Source organism: Akebia trifoliata, chromosome 13 (assembly GCF_017979445.1).
Source record: "Akebia trifoliata isolate Shusen 1 chromosome 13, ASM1797944v1, whole genome shotgun sequence".
NCBI classification, from domain to species: domain Eukaryota; kingdom Viridiplantae; phylum Streptophyta; class Magnoliopsida; order Ranunculales; family Lardizabalaceae; genus Akebia; species Akebia trifoliata.
In genome coordinates, this window is record NC_141387.1 from 4,688,633 (window position 1) to 4,708,074 (window position 19,442).

General features: G+C 32.6%; 2 protein-coding genes across 4 annotated transcripts; one reads left to right on the forward strand and one right to left on the reverse strand.

The window, feature by feature from the left end:
• Window positions 1-1,292: 1,292 nt before the first annotated feature.
• On the forward strand, window positions 1,293-3,982 carry LOC147387447 (putative protein phosphatase 2C 52). Of its 3 annotated transcripts, none has more exons than XM_086421044.1 (4): window positions 1,293-1,740; window positions 1,852-1,930; window positions 2,009-2,232; window positions 3,099-3,982. In XM_086421044.1, the coding sequence occupies exons 1-4, from the start codon at window positions 1,663-1,665 to the stop codon at window positions 3,183-3,185; spliced, it is 468 nt and encodes a 155-aa protein (XP_086277170.1). In that variant the 5' UTR covers window positions 1,293-1,662; the 3' UTR covers window positions 3,186-3,982. The 3 variants fall into 3 exon arrangements, with proteins under 3 accessions (XP_086277170.1, XP_086277169.1, XP_086277168.1); XM_086421043.1 differs by having other exon boundaries at window positions 1,295-1,740; window positions 1,813-1,930; window positions 3,059-3,982; XM_086421042.1 differs by having other exon boundaries at window positions 1,296-1,740; window positions 1,813-1,930.
• Window positions 3,983-9,844: 5,862 nt separating this feature from the next.
• On the reverse strand, window positions 9,845-10,967 carry LOC147387448 (uncharacterized). Its single transcript, XM_086421591.1, has 3 exons — window positions 10,252-10,967; window positions 9,936-10,155; window positions 9,845-9,865 (listed from the first exon to the last, which is right to left on the reverse strand). The coding sequence occupies exons 1-3, from the start codon at window positions 10,965-10,967 to the stop codon at window positions 9,845-9,847; spliced, it is 957 nt and encodes a 318-aa protein (XP_086277717.1).
• Window positions 10,968-19,442: the final 8,475 nt, after the last annotated feature.

Here is a 19,442-nt window from a genome sequence, read left to right on the forward strand (position 1 = left end):
AGGGGACACAACATGGGAGTAAAAATTGTATACGGGAGTGGACATTATGATTTTTATTTATTTTAAGGATAAGCTAAATGCCCCACCCAAAAAAAAGCTCATAATAATGAATTACCCATGAATGAAATTACAAGTAAGGTCATTTAACATGATATTTGTCAAATCTTGAGAGCTCTCATTTTCAGAGAAGGAAAAAGCATTGGTGAAAAAAAAAATGCTCGTAAGAGTTGGTGGATTGACTTTTTGGCATATCCGAAAGTAATCTTCTGAATGGTGGCAAATCTCATTTACAAGCCCCATATTTCTTCCCTCGCTCTTCTTTATTTTTCAAAGTGAAACTTGGCCAAATCATCTCAATTCAATCAATTTTTAAAGTGACTTGACGGACAAACTCAATTTTCTTGGAAAATTGAAAATGAATCTGACATCAAATCTGGAAAAAAAAAAAACTAAAATTAATTTTATATTACTTTTTTATTATTATATATTACTAATACAATTAATATTCATTTCCTAAAAATTCCTCATTTTGCTCTGTTAATCTAAGTTACAAACTATATGAACTTGATAAGGTTAAAGGATGTGAGAGGTACCTGAAGTTAAACCTGGTCTTCACATGCTTATCAAGAGAAACGTTAAAAAAAAATAACTAAATAAAAATTTGATTTACTAAAGCCAAATGACAAGGCTCATATAAATCGTAGCTAAACTCTAAAAGGAGAAACTTAAGGAAAAAAAAAAAAAAAAAAAGAGAGAGAGAGAGAGAACTTCTATTGGCAGCCCAACCTTCACTTATTTCCTCTATTCTTAATTGGGGTCCCAATAGCAGCTCTCTTTTTTAAGTGACTGGGTGAACAAACTCAATAATGGCAGATTGACTGATCTGACTCAAGATTTCAAAGTCAAATTTAAAAATAGGTTTTTTTATAATTAAGAATACCATTGAAGTGACCTCAGGATTGTATCAATGAAAAGCATCTATGGGTGCTTATTTTGTACCAAAAATACCCTTTAAAAATTCTTTTTTTACCAAAATACCCTCAGGTGCTTATTTTAAATGTGGATTTATAGCACTTTAACGTGTGCCCTAAGGGCACAAGTTAACAAAGCCTTTTTATTATTATTATTTTTTTTTTTGGAAAATTGAATATAAGTATGACATTAAATTTGAAAAAAAACTAAAATTAGTTTTATGTTATTAATACCATTAATGTATTCTATTCTTACTATCTCTGTTAGTTATCTAACTTACAAAATACACTACAGGAAATACCATTAATGTATTCTGTTAGTTACGGTCATATATTGACTGTCGTTGTAGAGTCATCTAAAACCCAACCCACCCACTCACTCTCCTCTCAGACGAAAACACTGTCTCTCACCCTCGACATCACTGATCTCTCCATCTCACTCTCACCCTGAAAAATCGACGCTGTTGTCTTCGACTCTCATCCTCAAACTCGACATCGACGCAGATCTCTCGATCTCTCTCTCATCCTCAAACTCGACATCGACGCTGATCTCTCGATCTCTCTCTCATCTCAAACTCGACATCGATGCTGATCTCTCGATCTTGATATAGGAGATTCTGAGAAGGCTGATTCGATTGAGGATCAAACAGAGTCTTTGTGGAGAGAAGCATTTCTTAAGTCATTCAAGGCCATGGACAAGGATCTGAAGTCTCATCCTACCTTGGACTGCTTCTGCAGTGGCAGCAATGCTGTAACTATAGTGAAACAGGTGCGTCGCCAGAATCTGTTATTATTTCTTTTTGTTCCAATTATTAATTCTCTGTTTTTATCTGATTTTAAGGGGCTTAATCTTTTCATGGGAAACATTGGGGATTCTCAGGCGATTTTGGGATCTAAAGATGCCACTGATTCCATGGTCGCAATACAGTTAACAGTTGATCTGGAGCCCGACTTGCCAAGTATGTCTTGATATTAGCTACTTTCATAGTGATGTGTGTGTTATTGAAACTTACTCCTTTAATCATGATCTGTTATAGGGGAAGCTGAACGGATTAAAAGGTGTAAAGGAAGGGTCTTTGCACTCCAAGATGAACCCGAAGTTCCTAGGGTTTGGTTGCCATTTGATGATGCCCCTGGGTTAGCAATGGCTAGGGCATTTGGGGATTTCTGTTTGAAGGATTATGGAGTGATATCTATACCCAAGTTCTCTCACAGGGTTCTCACGGAGCGGGATCAATTTATTGTTCTTGCTTCTGACGGGGTAAGTGCCGTATCTTCATATCAATAAGTATCTTATTTGCTGCACTTAAATTCACTGACGGAGAAATTAAAAAAAAAAAATAAGAAGCACCTTTGCTTGTATATAATTGTCATTTGATGCTGATTAGAAACTGTAGACTTTTGATTTGTTTTCTAGAAACCAAGCATAGATTTCTTGAAATATACCATCACTTATGAATCACCTTGTGGTAAGTTGCTCCACCAGCTTCTATGAATAGCTATTGACTTAAGTTGAAGTAACTTAGGATTCATATTAAAATTCTAGCCCTTCCACTTTGTTTCTCAGAAAATAATGATGTGTAGCATCACTATCAAGTATCCAATCTTGCTTAAAACTAGCCTCAGAGATTATATCTTCTTTAGAAGAACTTAAAAGTGAATTCTTCCACTTGTTTAGCATTCACAGCCCCAACAATATTCTTGATCTTGACAAATTGGAACTATTTTCTGGGACCGCACCTTTTCATCACGGTAATCGTCCAATGTATATGCAACTGTTCATACATTAACAGCCATTGCTTGGTTAACTTCTCCACCTTGGGCAAACCTCCTGTTCCAACCTTTTGCAGCTATCCTGAATTTATCACAAAAAAAAAAGAAACCCTTGTAATCCTCCCAAAGCTCTGATCTCCCAAGCTCTTAATCAATCAGTCTTACTTAGAATCATATGTGCATTACATAATGAATTATTTTTTAAGATGACCGTAGATTTTATTTCTCATTCTTTTTGTTTGATTAACATTGTTTTATTGAGGACAAAAATTAGGAATATATTTCAATAAAAAAAAAATCTAACATTTCAGTAGTTGTTATTTCGATGTGGTTCTCTATCGGGTACACCGGCAGATAAAACTCATTACAGATATGTTACTTGAAAGAGGAGAAAACAGTTTGGTATATTCACTTGGCATATGGTTATTTGTTGGATGGTAGACCCTTGAGGTAAGCACATGTTTCAATCTCTTTTGGGTTAAATGAGAATGCGACAACTTAATTTTCATATTGATTCTTTTTTGGAGATTTTGTTTGTAGAGCATGCTTTGAGTCAGAAAGTATTGTTAGACATGATTGAACAATATGGTAAGAGAAATTACGTTTTTTTGGATTTGGGACTATTGATTTGGGGATTCTCTCTTTGATTTTATTGTTGAACCCACAATGAAATATTTGTCTTATTTAAGCCAATTTCTTGGTTGTTTTATCTTTGATTTTTGATAACAATTAAAATTTTGTCATGTTAATTTCAATTTCTTAGTTGGATTGTCTTTGATTTTGGATAACAATGAAAATTTTGTCATGTTGGTTTTAATTTCTTAGTTAGATTATCTTTGATTTTGAATATAATTGTGTAGAGGATTTTTGTTTTAGGTCAATTTCATGGTTTGTGAAATTTGATATGAAGTTATTTTTTCCCAGTTTGATGATTCTAATGTATAATTCATACTAGAAGAATTAGGATACCCATTTGTAGAATCTGAAAATATGAGGATGGCCCGGTTTGTATTTATACAATTCCCATTTCTACCTTCGTTGTAGTGCCATAACCTTACTTTCCCACCTTGATGATCATGCTATTAAACATTGCAAACTTGCTTAACTGATTGAGATGTTTGATGGCAAAAACTGTTCAAGGTATATGCTATTAAACATTGCAAACTTTCTTCCTTCACTTTGATTTTTCCTTGTTTTTTTAATCTCTCTTTGTGAGATTTCTAGAAAAAAAAAAAGAAGAGTAAGAGAGAGAAAGAATGGGGAGAGGTAAGGTTTAGTTGAAGCGGATCGAAAACAAGATCAATCGACAAGTTACGTTTTCGAAACGAAAGTCAGGATTAATGAAGAAAGCTCATGAGACCTCAGTTCTTTGCGATGCTGATGTTTCTTTGATTGCCTTTTCAAGTAAAGGAAAGCTCTATGAGTACTCCACTGATTCCGGGTAACAATTTCTCAAATTCTTTCAATTTTTTCCTATAAACGAATACTTCAAAATGGGTGCTGAATCCGTGTCAAGCACAGCTTACCTATCAGGAAATTTTTTTTTGAAGCCTGAATGAAATATATCTTTCTTTTATTTTATTTAGTTTTCTTGATGTCATTGTTTGTTTTGGGTTGCCCTTTGGTTGATCTGCCATTTTTGGCATCCCTTTCCCCTGTATTTCAGTTTCTTTCTTCTTCTTTTTTTTCCTTTTTTTTAAATGAATTGCTTTGATTATAACAAATAAAAAATAAAAATTGATGTTAAGATTAAATGGGGAATGGGGAAAAGTTTACATTATCATAATTACCCTGCTTACCAGGATTAATCATGGAGATGGATCTAGTAGACGGTATACGTGTGAACAGAAATAAGTACAGAATCCTTTTAGAAAAGAAAAATATTTCCTTCAGTCCTTGTGAACATTATTTTCCTTGAAAAGAACTTTCTAGTATTTTTAGAATTTTCAATACTATAAACATTTCTTTTTAAAGAAATATTCCCCAAAAATCTATAAATTTTTCAAAGGACTATGTAGTGTATAATGGGCCATTGTATGTGTATTTCTTTGAGCTAATTTCCAAGTTCCAATTCTTAAGATCCGGTTTCCAGATAGCAATTGGCAAATTTAGTGCCTTGGCAATGAATAATATCATTGAAATGGACAGCAAAGATTTCTTTGTGGATTCAAAGGCTTCTTCTGAATCATCTGTTTTTCACTTTCCCTCCAAATTTATTTCAGATTCGAGGGAACTATTATATGAGCATCAACCAGCTAGGCACTGGGGCACTCTGGCGACGGATGAGCGGCCAACAAGTTTATTCCCCACTTCTTTTAGCTTTCACACATGAGGTATAGCATGTAAATATGATTAATACTAAAGTGTAACTTTCTTTTCTCTTAATTAACTGCTGATGAAACAATTTGTCTTACAGGAAATGGGGAATCGGGAAGCCCCTTCTTATGTGGCAAATGCAACCACTATGTTTCCTAGCTATAGTTTACCTCCTAATGTTGCGCTGATCACTCTTCAGGTGATCTTGTCTCAAAGGACTATGTGTAAAATGATGTGGGTGTCGAACACTTTGTCTAAGAACTATATTAGTGATGAAACTTAACTAAGTTGATAAGAAGTGAGGAGTGCTATTCCCATGTCCTAGTTTCAAACCCCCTAGAGCCCAACTTCATTTGCTAATCACTAATCTTTTTACCTACTGTATTAGTGACTTCATGGTTTTGCAGGAGTTGGATGATGGAAATGTTCTCCTTAGATTGGCTCATCTTTTCAAGGTAAAAGATGCTGTCTCATGTATCAATTCATCTTTTTCTGTTTCAGTGAGATTAAAAAAATAAAATAAAGCAAAACAAAACTTTGAAAGAGTTAATTAAATACTAAGAAAGTGGTTGCAAAATTCTATGCAACAAGGACACAATCACTTGTCAGCTCTAATTCGATGCAAGCAACAATTTTTTTTTTTATTTTTTCTTGTTTGTATCTCATCAGCAGTCTGAGACTTTTTGGACTTCATTTGAGCTAAATTTATTAATATTTGAAAGTTTCATGTATCTTCTTCATCTTTAACTCTATATATCTCTCTCTTTTTTTCACTATTTTTTAGGGATTTATTGATAAATAAGTGTTTCTACAGAAAATAACAATATTTTATGTGTGTGTGTGTGAGTTGGAGTGTATGTGTGCGCCCGTGTGTGTATGTTTGCGCGTGTGTGTATGTGTGAGTTGGAGTGTATGTGTGTGTGCGCGTGAGTTGGATTCCGGTGACCATCTTATAATGTGTGTGACTTGGATTCTGTGAGAATTTATATTAGTTTGCAATAGTAACCCAATGAGCTCTAGTATTGAGGGCATTTAGATCTTTTCATATTGATAGTTGGGGTTGAGGTCATCTATTTCAAAATATAGGGGTATCTCCAATATTTAGCAATACATGAGGGGGCTGGTATAAAATTAAAATTTTTTTTTCAAAAGCTTCTATAGGGACGGCCAAGCCAAAACCGTAGCTGAAGGATATTTTTTTTAAAAAAAACACTACCCTATAGCGACGGCCAATAGCGGCTGTCGCTATAAGTCCTATATCTAACGACGTTTCTGTCAATTGTTGGTGTCAATTGTTGGCCGTCGATATAACATTTAGCGATGGGACTATTAGCGACGAGTACCGACGGCCCTCTTGGTTGTTGCTAGATGTTTTGCGACGGTATTTTGTACTTATAGCGACCGTCGCTATAGCCCTATTTTACTGTAGTGATATTCCAACTAGATAAAGTTAAAGTATATGAGGGATATAAAGTTAAAGTATATGAGGTGAAGAATTGTAAGGGAAAAAACAAAGACAAATTAAGTCACTAAAGTCATCAGTTCACTTGTCTACATTGGCATGCTGGAAAGTTTTAAATATAGAGTTATTTTTTTTACAAAAATTAGTTTTTTATATATAAAATAAAAAATAATAAAGAAAAAATGTCTAAAACAAAAATAATCCATGATTTTTTGAAAATTCAGAATTAAATCACAATTAACGTGTTTTGTAATGAGGATGGTTTCTTCAAAGTTTGGAAGCGACCTAACTGCTTTAAATTCGACTCATTGAATGAAATCAAATTAATTAATATGTATTGTTGTCAAACCATCCCCTATATGCATTATTGTTCGGTTTGGCTCTAGGACACCCTTGAATCGAGAATTGAACTGATTCAATTGATTTTTTTTAAATTTCTACCCTGAACTGAGTAGATTATCTATGAAACAGAACCAAATCAATCTTAACTGCTTTTATTTGGTTTGATTCTCAGTTTGACCCAATCCAATGTTCACTCCTATGAATTACATATGCCATGACACCTATTAGTGAAAGTGAAACTCTTTCCTTACTAATATAGTAAGATTTTGAGCCATACTCAAGGTCGTTTTGCTCAAATGACCACATCAGAAATCCAACATCACCTCACTAGTTTAATAATAAAAAATTAGATAAATAATAATAATAATTGCTATTTGAACTAGATTTGAGGTTTTGAAAATGGATGATTATTGAACTTCAACATAACTCCCAAACTTAGAAATGAAATTCAATGGTAAAATTCTTTTTTTTTTTTTTTGAACTTTTCTAAAAAGAAATCATAGAATTTTGTCTTCTACAACACTGAAGCATTGGATCATGTTTTTGGTTGCCAAGAGATGAACCCAAGGACCCTTAGTAAGGGTGAAATCCTTACTAACTTAAGGCTAGGCGTGGTGAAAACTCTCGAGTTAGAGTTGTTAATTATTAAAAATTTTCTTTTCTTTTCTTTTTTCCATTTTTTTTTCTTATTTTAGTAGATCTGTCAACTAATTTCGTGAGAGTAACCAATCTTATATAAACTCCTAAAGACCCGTCTTCGAATTTAAGTGTGATGCATTGTAATATTGTGTTCATTAATACAACATACCATCAAGTTGTGCATAACCTCCTCAACCATATTGATATGATGTATCGATGTACGCCAATATATAATATATATCATATTAATATTTTAATGCAAACATAATATTCGACCATTGGAACCTCTACAAGAAGCAATAGTAGCTAGAGGTTTATTTATTTATTTATTTTATGATGGGAATTCCGGACTCGTAGGCCCGACTAGCGGGGACGAGGCAATTGACCTCTTAGAGCACCATATCTAGCCCAAATCCCCCCAAATACATGCAACACCCCCACAAAACCACACATACCAGATAGTAGGGTTAAATCCATGTTGGTGCAACAAGGGGGCTTGAACTAAAATCATCTCCCTTTTTGAAGGGATGCCTTGTTGGTAGAGGTTTGTTGAAATCAATATTTTCTTCCAAAATTTGCTCTAATAGTACATTTAGATTTATTAATTATTTTTTTGTAAAAATAAATAAAATTGCAAGTCGACGACTCTGATCAAGGCGAAGTAAGGATTTTCTAGTAGGGGGCGAACTATAGCTTCTGATATGGTTGAACAGCTTAAAGATGGGTGATTTTGAGGAAAAAAAATTCAAGGGTTTTTTAGTTAAAGGTTGAAGAAAAAGGCATTCAAATCATTTCTCATTAGTCTATGAGAGAAGACCTAAGTCAAGGAAAAATGCCATCTAGCTTAAATGCCTATGTGGCCTTGGTATTTTCTAATAGATTAATGCAAAATGACCTCAATCCCACACATTAAATGTAAAATAAAAAAATATTTTGATTTATATTTCCACTCAAAACTAATTAGCAATGAGTGGAGAGGCTCAGGAGCTTATAAGGAGAGAGACAAGGCAATGAGTGTCCGATGTGAGACTAAATTGAACACGCCCCCACACGTGTGGACTAGATTGAAAGCACGTGGAGATATGAATTGGGTGACATGAAGGAGAGAAAGGCCCGTTCTGACACTATGATAAATTTGAGAGTCCAACTCAAAATCAATTGGCAATGAGTAGAGAGGCCCAAGAGATTATAAGGAAAGAGACATGGCAATGAGTGTCCAATGTGGGACTAGATTCAACATCTAGGGTAAAAAAAAATGTAACATAATCTTGAACCATAGTACTAATCTACTTTAACCTTCAAACTTAAAGAATAATATAGGATTTTTGAAGTAGAAGGTTATTATTTTATTTTTTTGAAAGATTATTATAGGATTTTCTACAAAAGGGATTAAGGTGAGGTTCAAAATATTTTACCCTAGTCTTGAACCAAATAACTAATTTAATTTAACCTTCAAATTTAAAGAAAAATATAAGATTTTTGAAGTAGAAGATAAGATATTTTGAAAGGAATTTCTAAGATTTTCCACAAAGGATTAGGCGAGGTTTAAAACGACGGATTAGATGAGGTTAACTCGATTAAAACTACTTTTCTATAGAAGTTGAAAGTTTTAAATTGACATTAGGAGAAAAAATGAAATATTTTTAGTTACAGGTTGAAGATGAGGGTATTTAGGTTAGCCTTAGTTAGTGTAGAATAGAAGAACAAGGTCGAGGGGGTCATCAATTTGGAAATATAGGGGCATCTCAAATATTCACCCAAATGTGGAGGGGTGTCTAGATCAACAAAAATATTGGGGGAGGGGGGCATGTCATCAATTTGAACACATACTGATATCTCAAATATCCATTAAAATTTGTTGGGTAATATCATCAATTGGAAAGCAAAAGGGTGTCTTAACAGAGGGGGCTAACAAGGTCAAAATGCGTACGCCATTCATTAGAAAAATACAAGTACTATCTTAAAAATTAAAATTATAGAGGGGGTTCTAATTAACCAAAAAATTTGGGTGGGGCGAGAGATAAAATTTCAAATGTGGGGCAAAACTCAAAATATATCAAAATTATGTAGAGGATCATGCAATTTTAAAACATTCTTGTTGGAGCAAGTGCCTCATTGCCCCCACCATAAATCTGCATGACTCTCTTAACCACCTTAGTTAATTTGGGGAAATTAAAAAAAATCCCTTTTAATCTTTAATAATGCAATTTCAAAATTAATATTTTAAATGATAAAAACATTCTTGTAATATATTAAATGATAAATTATGATATAAATAAGATTAATCGTACATAAATCCTCATTTTTGTAATACATGTGTGTTTGCATGTACCGGACAAACTTAGTCTTGGTCCTTTCGGCCCTGGTATTAATAAGGTCAACATTGAGAATTCTCTTTTCATGCACAAAAAAGGAGGAAGATTATAGGGTACTATAATCACAGGCCAACAACTATAAGCACTGCTAAGATGACCAAAAGGATTAAAGCCATCAGTTGCAAGTCCTAAACGCACATTGCGTGCTTCCTCGGCAAAATGTGGCCATGTGACATCTATTGCCCTCCAACTTGATGAATCAACGGGATGCCGCATTACACCAGTAGATTCTTTCGATCTAGCATGCCAGGTCATTTGCTCAGCTATCCATGGTACACTACAAAAGTAAATTTTACGATTCATAGTTACGTATCATAAATATCTATTATTTAGTGAGATATTAAAAATATGTTGAAACTTGATTATTACTAACCTGTAAAGCCTCTTTAGTCTTGGTGTGAGAGGAAAGTATCTTAATACCTTCGCAGGGATTCGTTTACCTTTTCTCTGTGCCAAATAATCTGATTTCCATCTAGACACATGACAGATTGGACAATTATTTCTATATTCATTCTCTTTCCAATAAAGGATACAATCATTTGGACACGCGTGTATCTGCTCATAATCCATTCCCAAGTCTTTAATCATTTTCTTCGCTTGATAAGATTTATCAGGTAATGTGTTTCCATCCGGTAAAATTTTCTTAATCAATTCAAGTAGTTCATTAAAACTATTATCTGACCAACCATGTCGTACCTTTAAGTTGTATAACTCAACAATAACTGACAACTTTGTTAATTCCTTTGGACATGAAGGGTACAATGGTTGTCTTGCATTGTCACATAAAGTCTTGTATCGTCTTACTTCATGGTCTTCATGGTTATGAGATTCTACTGAACATAACCCACACTCATCTTCATTTTTTCCCATATCTTCCATAACAACATCAGCATTTCCACCTATTTTTTCAAATGCATCATTAACGAGTTCACCCATTCTTGGATAGTTATCGTTATGTTGATCAAGAGAGTCATTTACAGAATTTGTTGTTGATGGTTGTTCTTCATTTAATGATTCATGTTCTCCATGAACAAACCATACAATATATGTTTGATCAATACCATTTATGATCAAATGCTCCGAAATCATTTCAATAGAGATTTTTCCCTTTCTATTACAACATTTCGTACATGGACATAAAAATAATGTATCTCCACCAGAATTTTTTATAACAAAATCCAAAAATGATTGAACCCCATCAAAGTACTTTGCACTTGTCCTAGGTTTAGTCATCCATGCTTTGCTACTTGATATCATTATTCTACAAAGTTGAGATAACATATCAGTGTGAATAAGATTCACCTATGACTCAAAAAAGATATACTTTATAAATAAATGCAACTCCTCTACAAGAATACTACAAGTACTTACAAATATCAAGATTCAAGCATATAACAAACCCAACATTTATAACATTGAAATGTTGTTCACAGTCTGAAAGAAATTGAAATTAAGTCGAGGTACTTCAGACAATAAATTACCTACTAGATATTTGGGTATGTGATGTAGGACCATGATGGTTAACTAAATGGAAGGTCTGAGATTAAGAATAGATTACTTAAATCTTGCTATCAGACCTCTAAAGTCTTTCTGACGGCCAATCGGGTTCAATTGACGAATTGAACTAAGTAATAAGTAGATTCTATAGTTCAAAGTATGGATTGGTTTCAAACTATTATTTGTTCCTACCCCTATCAGTTTGCATTCACTTAGGTGCTCTGTAGTTTAGAAAATGGGTACACACCTTAATTTTATTTCCTAATAGATTAAAGATTGGTGTCAACGTTTTCATCATAATTGGTCAAAAAGCTAAGATAATTTTGTTGGTAAGCAATCCATATAATATTCAATAATCATATCTTGGCTATTTCGAATTAGATGTTTAGAGTCTCCAATAGCTTTATGGCCTTCCTTCTATGCAATTACTTAGACATGAGTGAAGTGAACCTCAATAAGGCATTCGATAATATGCTTCATTCTTTATTAGCGTTAACATTGCACCTTGTATACTCAATGGCATTAGTTATGTAGCTTTCATATGTGAATTTTACATCTCTTGTGATCCTTAATCTTTCTTTGAGCAATTTTGCTCCTTTGATAACTACTATTTTTTTCTGCTAAATAATGGCATGTTTGGTCTCTGTCTTGAACCACCCAACTGATTTTTACTAATGTAACCACTTAGCCCTTTTGCTAATATTTTTTCCACGCACAAATGTCACTTTCTTTGTATTTTTTATGCAAAATTGCTTGGTATTTATGGTTTCACAGTTGTAAATCAGCTATCTTTTTTTCTTTCCTTTTCTCATAACTGTGAGATAATAGAACAAACAAAACTATGTTTAATCACATCTAAAAACCTAAATCTTCAATCCAAATCCCTAATATAATCTATATAAATAAAAGAGAGATTAGAGATAGTACCTAGCCCGAGAGATCGATTGAGCGAGCGACTGAGCAAGAGAGAGATGAGATCGAGCGAGAACGACTGAGATCAAGCGAGCGACTGAGCGAGAGAGGCGACCGAGCTAGCGACTGAGCGAGAGAGAGATGAGATCGAGGGAGAGCGACTGAGATCGAGAGAGAGAGCGACTGAGATCAGAGAGACGATATCGATTAAAACCAGAAAATTAGAAAACATTAGAACAACAGGAAATCGAAACGACAGAGAGAGAAGAAAAACTAGAAATCAAAACATTAGAAGAACAGGAAGCAGATCTTACGCTAGATTAAGCTTCTTGTGAGCGATAGAGCCTTTCGGAGGTCCTCTCATGGCGTCTTCGCTTGAAAGTTGAAACAGAGAGACAATCGATTGAAAGAAACACGATCGATTGAGAGAGACGAGAGAACGACGAGAGAGCTGAGATCAGAGACAAGAGAGTGAGAGAGAGACGAGAGAGAGAGTGAGAGAGACGGCTGAGAGAGATGGAAAAGAGATGGATCGGACTTTCGTTCCATCTAAATAAACGAATATGGGTCGGATAAAACGGTTTTTAAAAATAAAACGGTTTAATACCGTTTTTTAATAAAAACGGCTTAATACCGTTTTACCCTTCTGTTCTAATTTTACATTTTTTTTGTAGTGATAGTGTACTAGATCTAGATTCTTTGATTAACTAGATGAAGATCAAAAGATTAATAATGTAACTCATTTTATTTTTTTAAATTGAAATGAAATGATGTATATTCAATGTGGCAAGCTGAGCCTTGATAAGCTCCTCAGGAAGAGTAGGTCAAGTGTTTGAAACCCCACGAAGCTATGAATTTCTTTAGGCCACCCTCCATGTTTGGTTGTCCCTTGACTCAACTTGTTGCATGTAGGACTTTTAGAGGGGGTAGTATGTGTCACCATGGGATTAGTCCCACCCAGAGGGTAGGGATACCCACGAGAACAAAAAACAAAAAAAACTATTTAATGTGGCTCAAGATACTTTAGTTTTTGGGAATTTAGGCATATTTTATGAGTTTTATCCTTATCATATAAGATCTACACCTCTTTATGTCTCCTAATGATGGAGCTTGGGGATTCTAAATTTCAAATGATGGAGCTTGGGGATTCTAAATTTGAGATTTTTAGGCCTACAAAATTCAAATAGTGTATAATTTCTTGATAGATAACACACGCTTATAGATTATTGGGCATAAACTTAACGGGTTCAACTTATGGTTTATTAATTTTAGGATTGCAACAAGTCCAATAGTTTTTAGGGAAAAAAAAATGAAATTATGATATGTTGAGGATCAATTTCTCCACATAAATACATCCAAAACGATCAAAGAAAATAAGAGAGAAAAAAGTAAAACTAATATCCTAATAAATTACACGCATGCCTGCAAAATTAATTAAAATAAGAAAATTACAAAGAAGAAAAATCATAAAAATAGAAAGGAAAATATAATCACTTACATGACTTTGGATATTTTATATTTTCTCACTTTTGAGATTGGCTACATGCACCATGGGGGATTTTTTAATTTCCCACTCATTGAAATTCGCATTACAATTAATACGACTCTCTAGTCTTCATCTCCGATGGTCCTTTGAATTTTTGATCATCTTCTCCAGTGAACCTTATTTTTTGGGATCATTTTTTTTGTTCGCCTTTACCTAAAAATGCACAGGTATGGTACATGCTAAAGAGGCTCCAACTATCAAGTTAGTAGTTGATGAAAATTGTAGAGCAATAAGCAAATAAGGGCATTATAGTTGTGTGAATTTTACTTTGGGTTTGAGTAGGAAAAGCATCCATATTTATTAAGTGGGCTATTTAATGGGAGTAGTAAACTTAATTGTAACTAGTCACCAATGTTGTCTAATATTCATGATGATAAAAGTCTATGATGCTTTGATGATAATGAAAACTCATTCCTCATGATTTTGTTATATACATGAGGAGTGGCCGTAAATATGTAATTGTTCAAACTCGGTCGTCATTCAGTTCCTTGAATTGACTCAATCAAATTATGTGTTTGTGACTATTTCAAGCACCATGTGTGTTTTAATTTAATGGTAGTATGACGGCTCAAAATTCAGGTCCATGACCCGACCCATAACTCGTGAGTTAAGATGTAGATTCAAATATTGAAGATCAAAAAATTATAAATTGTTTAAGATATATAAAAAAATATGTATGATTTTAGTAAAAGGGATTTCATAGTTAACACTTAATTTTTTTTTATAATTGTCAATACTAGAAATAAACATTGGTAATCCAAAAGTATGATTTTATTCGATTATTGAGACACCTCGATATTGTGTATTCTTTAAACCGTTAGATTTTCAATTCAATTTATTTTTCATAAAAAAAAAAAAAATACAATAGTTACGAGTTATAAACGGAAATATGAGAGAAAATTAGTAAATGTGTGATGTCCCATTGTGGACACAACAAACCCATTTTACAGAAATTATTGTTGTGGATTACATACTCAGTATTTTCAAGAACGGCCAGTGGGGTTGGAAAGCTAACATATAAAACCTAAAAGTTTTGCGTTTTGACTATTTTTAGAATAAGGATATTTAAAAAAAAATAATAATTAGTCGAAACAGGTCCTATTTGCGAAGACAGTAGAAATTTAGATTCCCGTGGTTTATTTTAAAAAACATATAAAATTTAATATTATTCTAATTTCAATGATTTTGTCCATTTTAGAAAGATATTTTCAACCTTTATGAAACTACAATGGTGAAATATTCTAAAATTAATAATTTATTAATTAAAATTTAATTTATATCTAATATACTCCAAACTCAGAAATAAATAACAATAAAAGATAATCTCAATCCATTATTAAAAAAAATTAATAAGATCAACTTAACATTCTTCTTGGATGACTCGTCACATAGAGTTTATAAATAAAATAAAATAAATCACTACGTGTTTATCTATGTTTTCACCATTTATTTTGATGTAAAACAGGACTGAAATAAGAACATAAAAATAAATTTTTTTGAAAATCTGACTATGACACCTCCTCGAGATGAGTATCTGAAAAAAAAATTGAATAAACAACATACGAAAATCATCATAGGTTACTGCTATACTTACTCATGATTTAATCGAGATAATAATCATATCGAGTAAATAAAGAATATTGTAAATCTTTTATTACGTAATTGATATAAAAATTTAATAAGTAAATAAAATATGTCATGTAATGATAATTCATGCAAAGGTCTCACCCACATAACACGAGGCATGCATGTATTAAGTCATATACCCACATAAGACACTCTCCTTCTTACTGAATCGAGATTTTTACCAATCCGTTATGTCAATGCAAAAATATCATTTTCCAAACCTCATTAGCATAATTCATTCATCGTTAACGAATTCTTTTCTTATAAATAATATATATATAAAAAAAATACATAATTTTTCTTACATTAAAGAAAGATGTACAAGAAACTTTAGTAAAATAAGATAACACTATTATAACAAAAAGATCAAGAAAAAGTATAAATGTGCACCTACCTAATATTTTGATTTGGAAATAAAGTATTTTTAAACTTTGATTAGATGAAGAACTTTCGTGTTTCATCCGAGAGCAAATGACTTTAGTAGATAGAAATTCCGAGGGTTTTTTCAATGGTGTTTTTCTAATAAATAATGGTGTTTCTATAAGTATTCTAGAATGAGGTGAGGTGAGCATAAATTTGGAAAGACTTCTAGGGTTTTAAAAATTCAAAAATTTGTTTTTCTCATCCCCAGTAATAGCATAGATTCTCAATAAATTGGTGTAGTCTTGATCCTACAATTTGCACCAATTTAGGTTAAAATATTCCCTACTTCATCATGACCATTGTTCATTTATTTTTGAACCACATAGAAACATCTTAGAGTTTAATGTAATCAACTAATAATAGTAAAACACGTGTCACATTTTGGATGAAAAAATAGGGTTTTGTGCAATAGAAAAGTGACACGTAGCATTTAAGAGTTTTATCAAGTTAAAATTATCAAATTTATGGGATAATAATCAATTAACCAATCCATTTTCTCTCCCATAATTCAGCAACAATTTTAAATTCAAAAATAATATTTTGAGGCACCCTTTGACTTTTGAAAATTTTAGAAAAATCTCTTCTCGTTAGAGTTTACGTAAAAAAATCAAAATACTTTTATTTTTTAAAAGTTATCAACTTTTAAAAGTATTTTTAAAATTTTATTATAAAATATATCATTATAAAAATAAAGATTATCACAAAGTAAATCATATAGAAAACAAAGAAGACATAAAAAAAAAATACATGAAGGGCAAAATAGTCCAAAAATGTCTTGTCTTCTATAATTAAGGAAATTTGATATGTTTTGTAAAATTAGATTCTAATTATCTTTATATTTTGGTTAAAGTGATATTTTAACATTTTGGTGCTCAAAAATACAAATTACTTAAATGAAAATGACATTTACATCCCTAATATAAAGATATTCTTATTATTCGATTATGTTATGATTTTCTGGATTCAAAGATTCATCATACTCATGTAAAAAAAAGGAAATATTTTTTTGATAATGATATTTTCAAAGTGACTAAACTATTCTTAGGTGAAATTACCTTTTTACCCATAAATAGAAAAATATTATAAGTGTGAAAAATGATAGAATAAAATGTATATCTATAAGTTAACAAGAATGTTTTACCAAACATATCTTTATACATATAATATTATACGGGTACACTTAATCATTTTTCAAGGTATTATTGGTAGAGCATGTTCTAATGACCTTTGCTACTTGGGTAGTTTTATGGTGATTAGTTATAATACTTTGATATGTTGCTACTTAGATAGCTATATTGTAACTATTTATAGTACTTTGATATGTTACTATTCAGGTAGCTTTGTACAATTCCCTTGGTGTATCAATCTCCTTAAAGTAATACCAAAAATACTTGGAATATGAGTAGTAGTATCAGTTAATGAGTAAGAGCATGAGAAGGAGGAGAAACAATAGCATCAACTATTGAGCCAGGATTAGGAGAAGAAGCAGTAATAGCTATCATTGCTGATAGAACTTGATCGAATCACTTTAATTAAGTGTTTGAAAAAAGGGTCGGCTTTAATTAAGTGTTTGATCGAATTGGACATTATAATAAGGGATTAGTTCCATTTGGGGAGAAACCTACTTCGGATGATATAGTAAGGGTTCAACTCCTTAGAGGAGTAGAATTCCTTTAGATGACATAGCAAGGGATCGGTTCCATGAGGATGCCAAACCTCCTTAGGACGTAATAACAAGGGGTTGGCTCCTTGAGGAGGAGGAACCTCATTTGGACGAAAAAAATATCGAAGGGTCAACCATGGTAACCAAACCACCTAATGTAACATAGAGAGATGAGGGGTTGACCAAGGTGACCGAATCTCTTTAAGGAGACAAAATAGGGACCAAAGAAGCTAAACCACTTAAAGAGAACAACAGGGGGGGGGGGGTCGGCCAAAGTAGCCATTCCACTAAAAAATAGTCCCAAAAGGTATACAAATCATACATGAAGGTCTGTAGTCTTTTTAATGGTGGTGTCTAACCCATGGACACCTCCAAAAGACTAAACCAATAAAAAATTACTCTCAAGTGAGTATATAATCTTGTTTTAAAACTTTGAAACTCAAAATGCTGGAATTCAAGTGGGACCAAAGTCTTTGGCTCACAAAAAAATCTAACAAGCACCTACTTCTAATAGGGGATTACTCATCATCTTAATTTGTCCATTTTGTAGAGATAAACTATAGTCAATTTTCCTTAACTCTCTTTCTAACTCCCTCTATCTTCAAAAATCTAAAAAAACACTTTTAAAAACTTCTTTTATGGTCATATTGGTGACCATCTTAGAATGTGAGGGACAATATGCCTAACACCTTCTTTGTCTCTCAACCAAACTCTTTTACCTAGAACTTTAGGTAGACTTTTACCTATCCTTTGGATATAAGAGTTATCAAAATAATTTTATGGTGTCTATTCATACCTTAATTGAATGATAGCGACTCCAAAACCCAAGTAGATGATCTCAAACATTTTAAAAGGTTTTGAAGCCCATGTATGTACAACCCCCTTCAAACATTGCCACACATTTAAAATTTCAAATACAACATATATTTTTATATGAATATTTCCAAGAACACCCTTGTTCCATTTCAGCTAGAAGTAAAGTATAAGGAGTCCATTTCAGTCCAAATGTTACTTTTGTTACTTTGATATATTGCTTCTCCATTTCTTTCTAGTTGAGGAAGAAAAGAAAAATACAAATTTAAGGGATTAAAATTTATAAAAGTGTACCAATATTCTTGACTTAGTCACTTTGATCACTAGTATCTCTTGCCTTAATGAGCTAGCTATTTGATTATTCCAGTTTAATATAGGTCCCATGTGCCAATATTTTTTTGGGAGTTGTAGCACTTCTTAGAAGCAATTCCAATCTTCTGTCTCATTTTTTCTAATATTTATTTGTTAAATGATTTGAGGTATCCCTAGTGGTTCAAACTAATGACATATCTCTCGACCTTGCTCTACTCTAAAACACCAACAGAAAACAACCAAAACAACCTTATCTTCAATCTTTAGTAATAAATAAATCGGGTTTTTAGTATTTCGGACTCCTAACTTTCATAAGTTAGCATTCTAAGCCAGAAAACTTTGAAGCGACAATCTTGCTTCAAAATTTCTGTAGAAACATCTCTTTTAGATTGCACGTGACATTTCCAACGAGGTATTTCAAATATTGACAAAAATATAGGGGCATGAAATAAATACAAAATGCCACATGTCTTGAAACTAGGAGGGTTCCTTCAAAATTTTGAAGGGGCATTGTTAATTCAAAGTTGGGTTCTTGTAGGCCCCATCTCTTTGAAATATGTATTTTACCCCCAACAGTTGCCACATCAGTGGTTATTTGATTTTTATACCTTCAATACGCTTTAACCTATTTTTGACATTAAATCTGTTACTGTCGTCCTTACAGATATAATTATTTTACTTTTGGATATTTTCAACGTTACCGTCACCACTGAAAAAACGAACAAAGGCAAGCAAGATTATTGCTCAATAATATTTTGAAAATTTTATATTG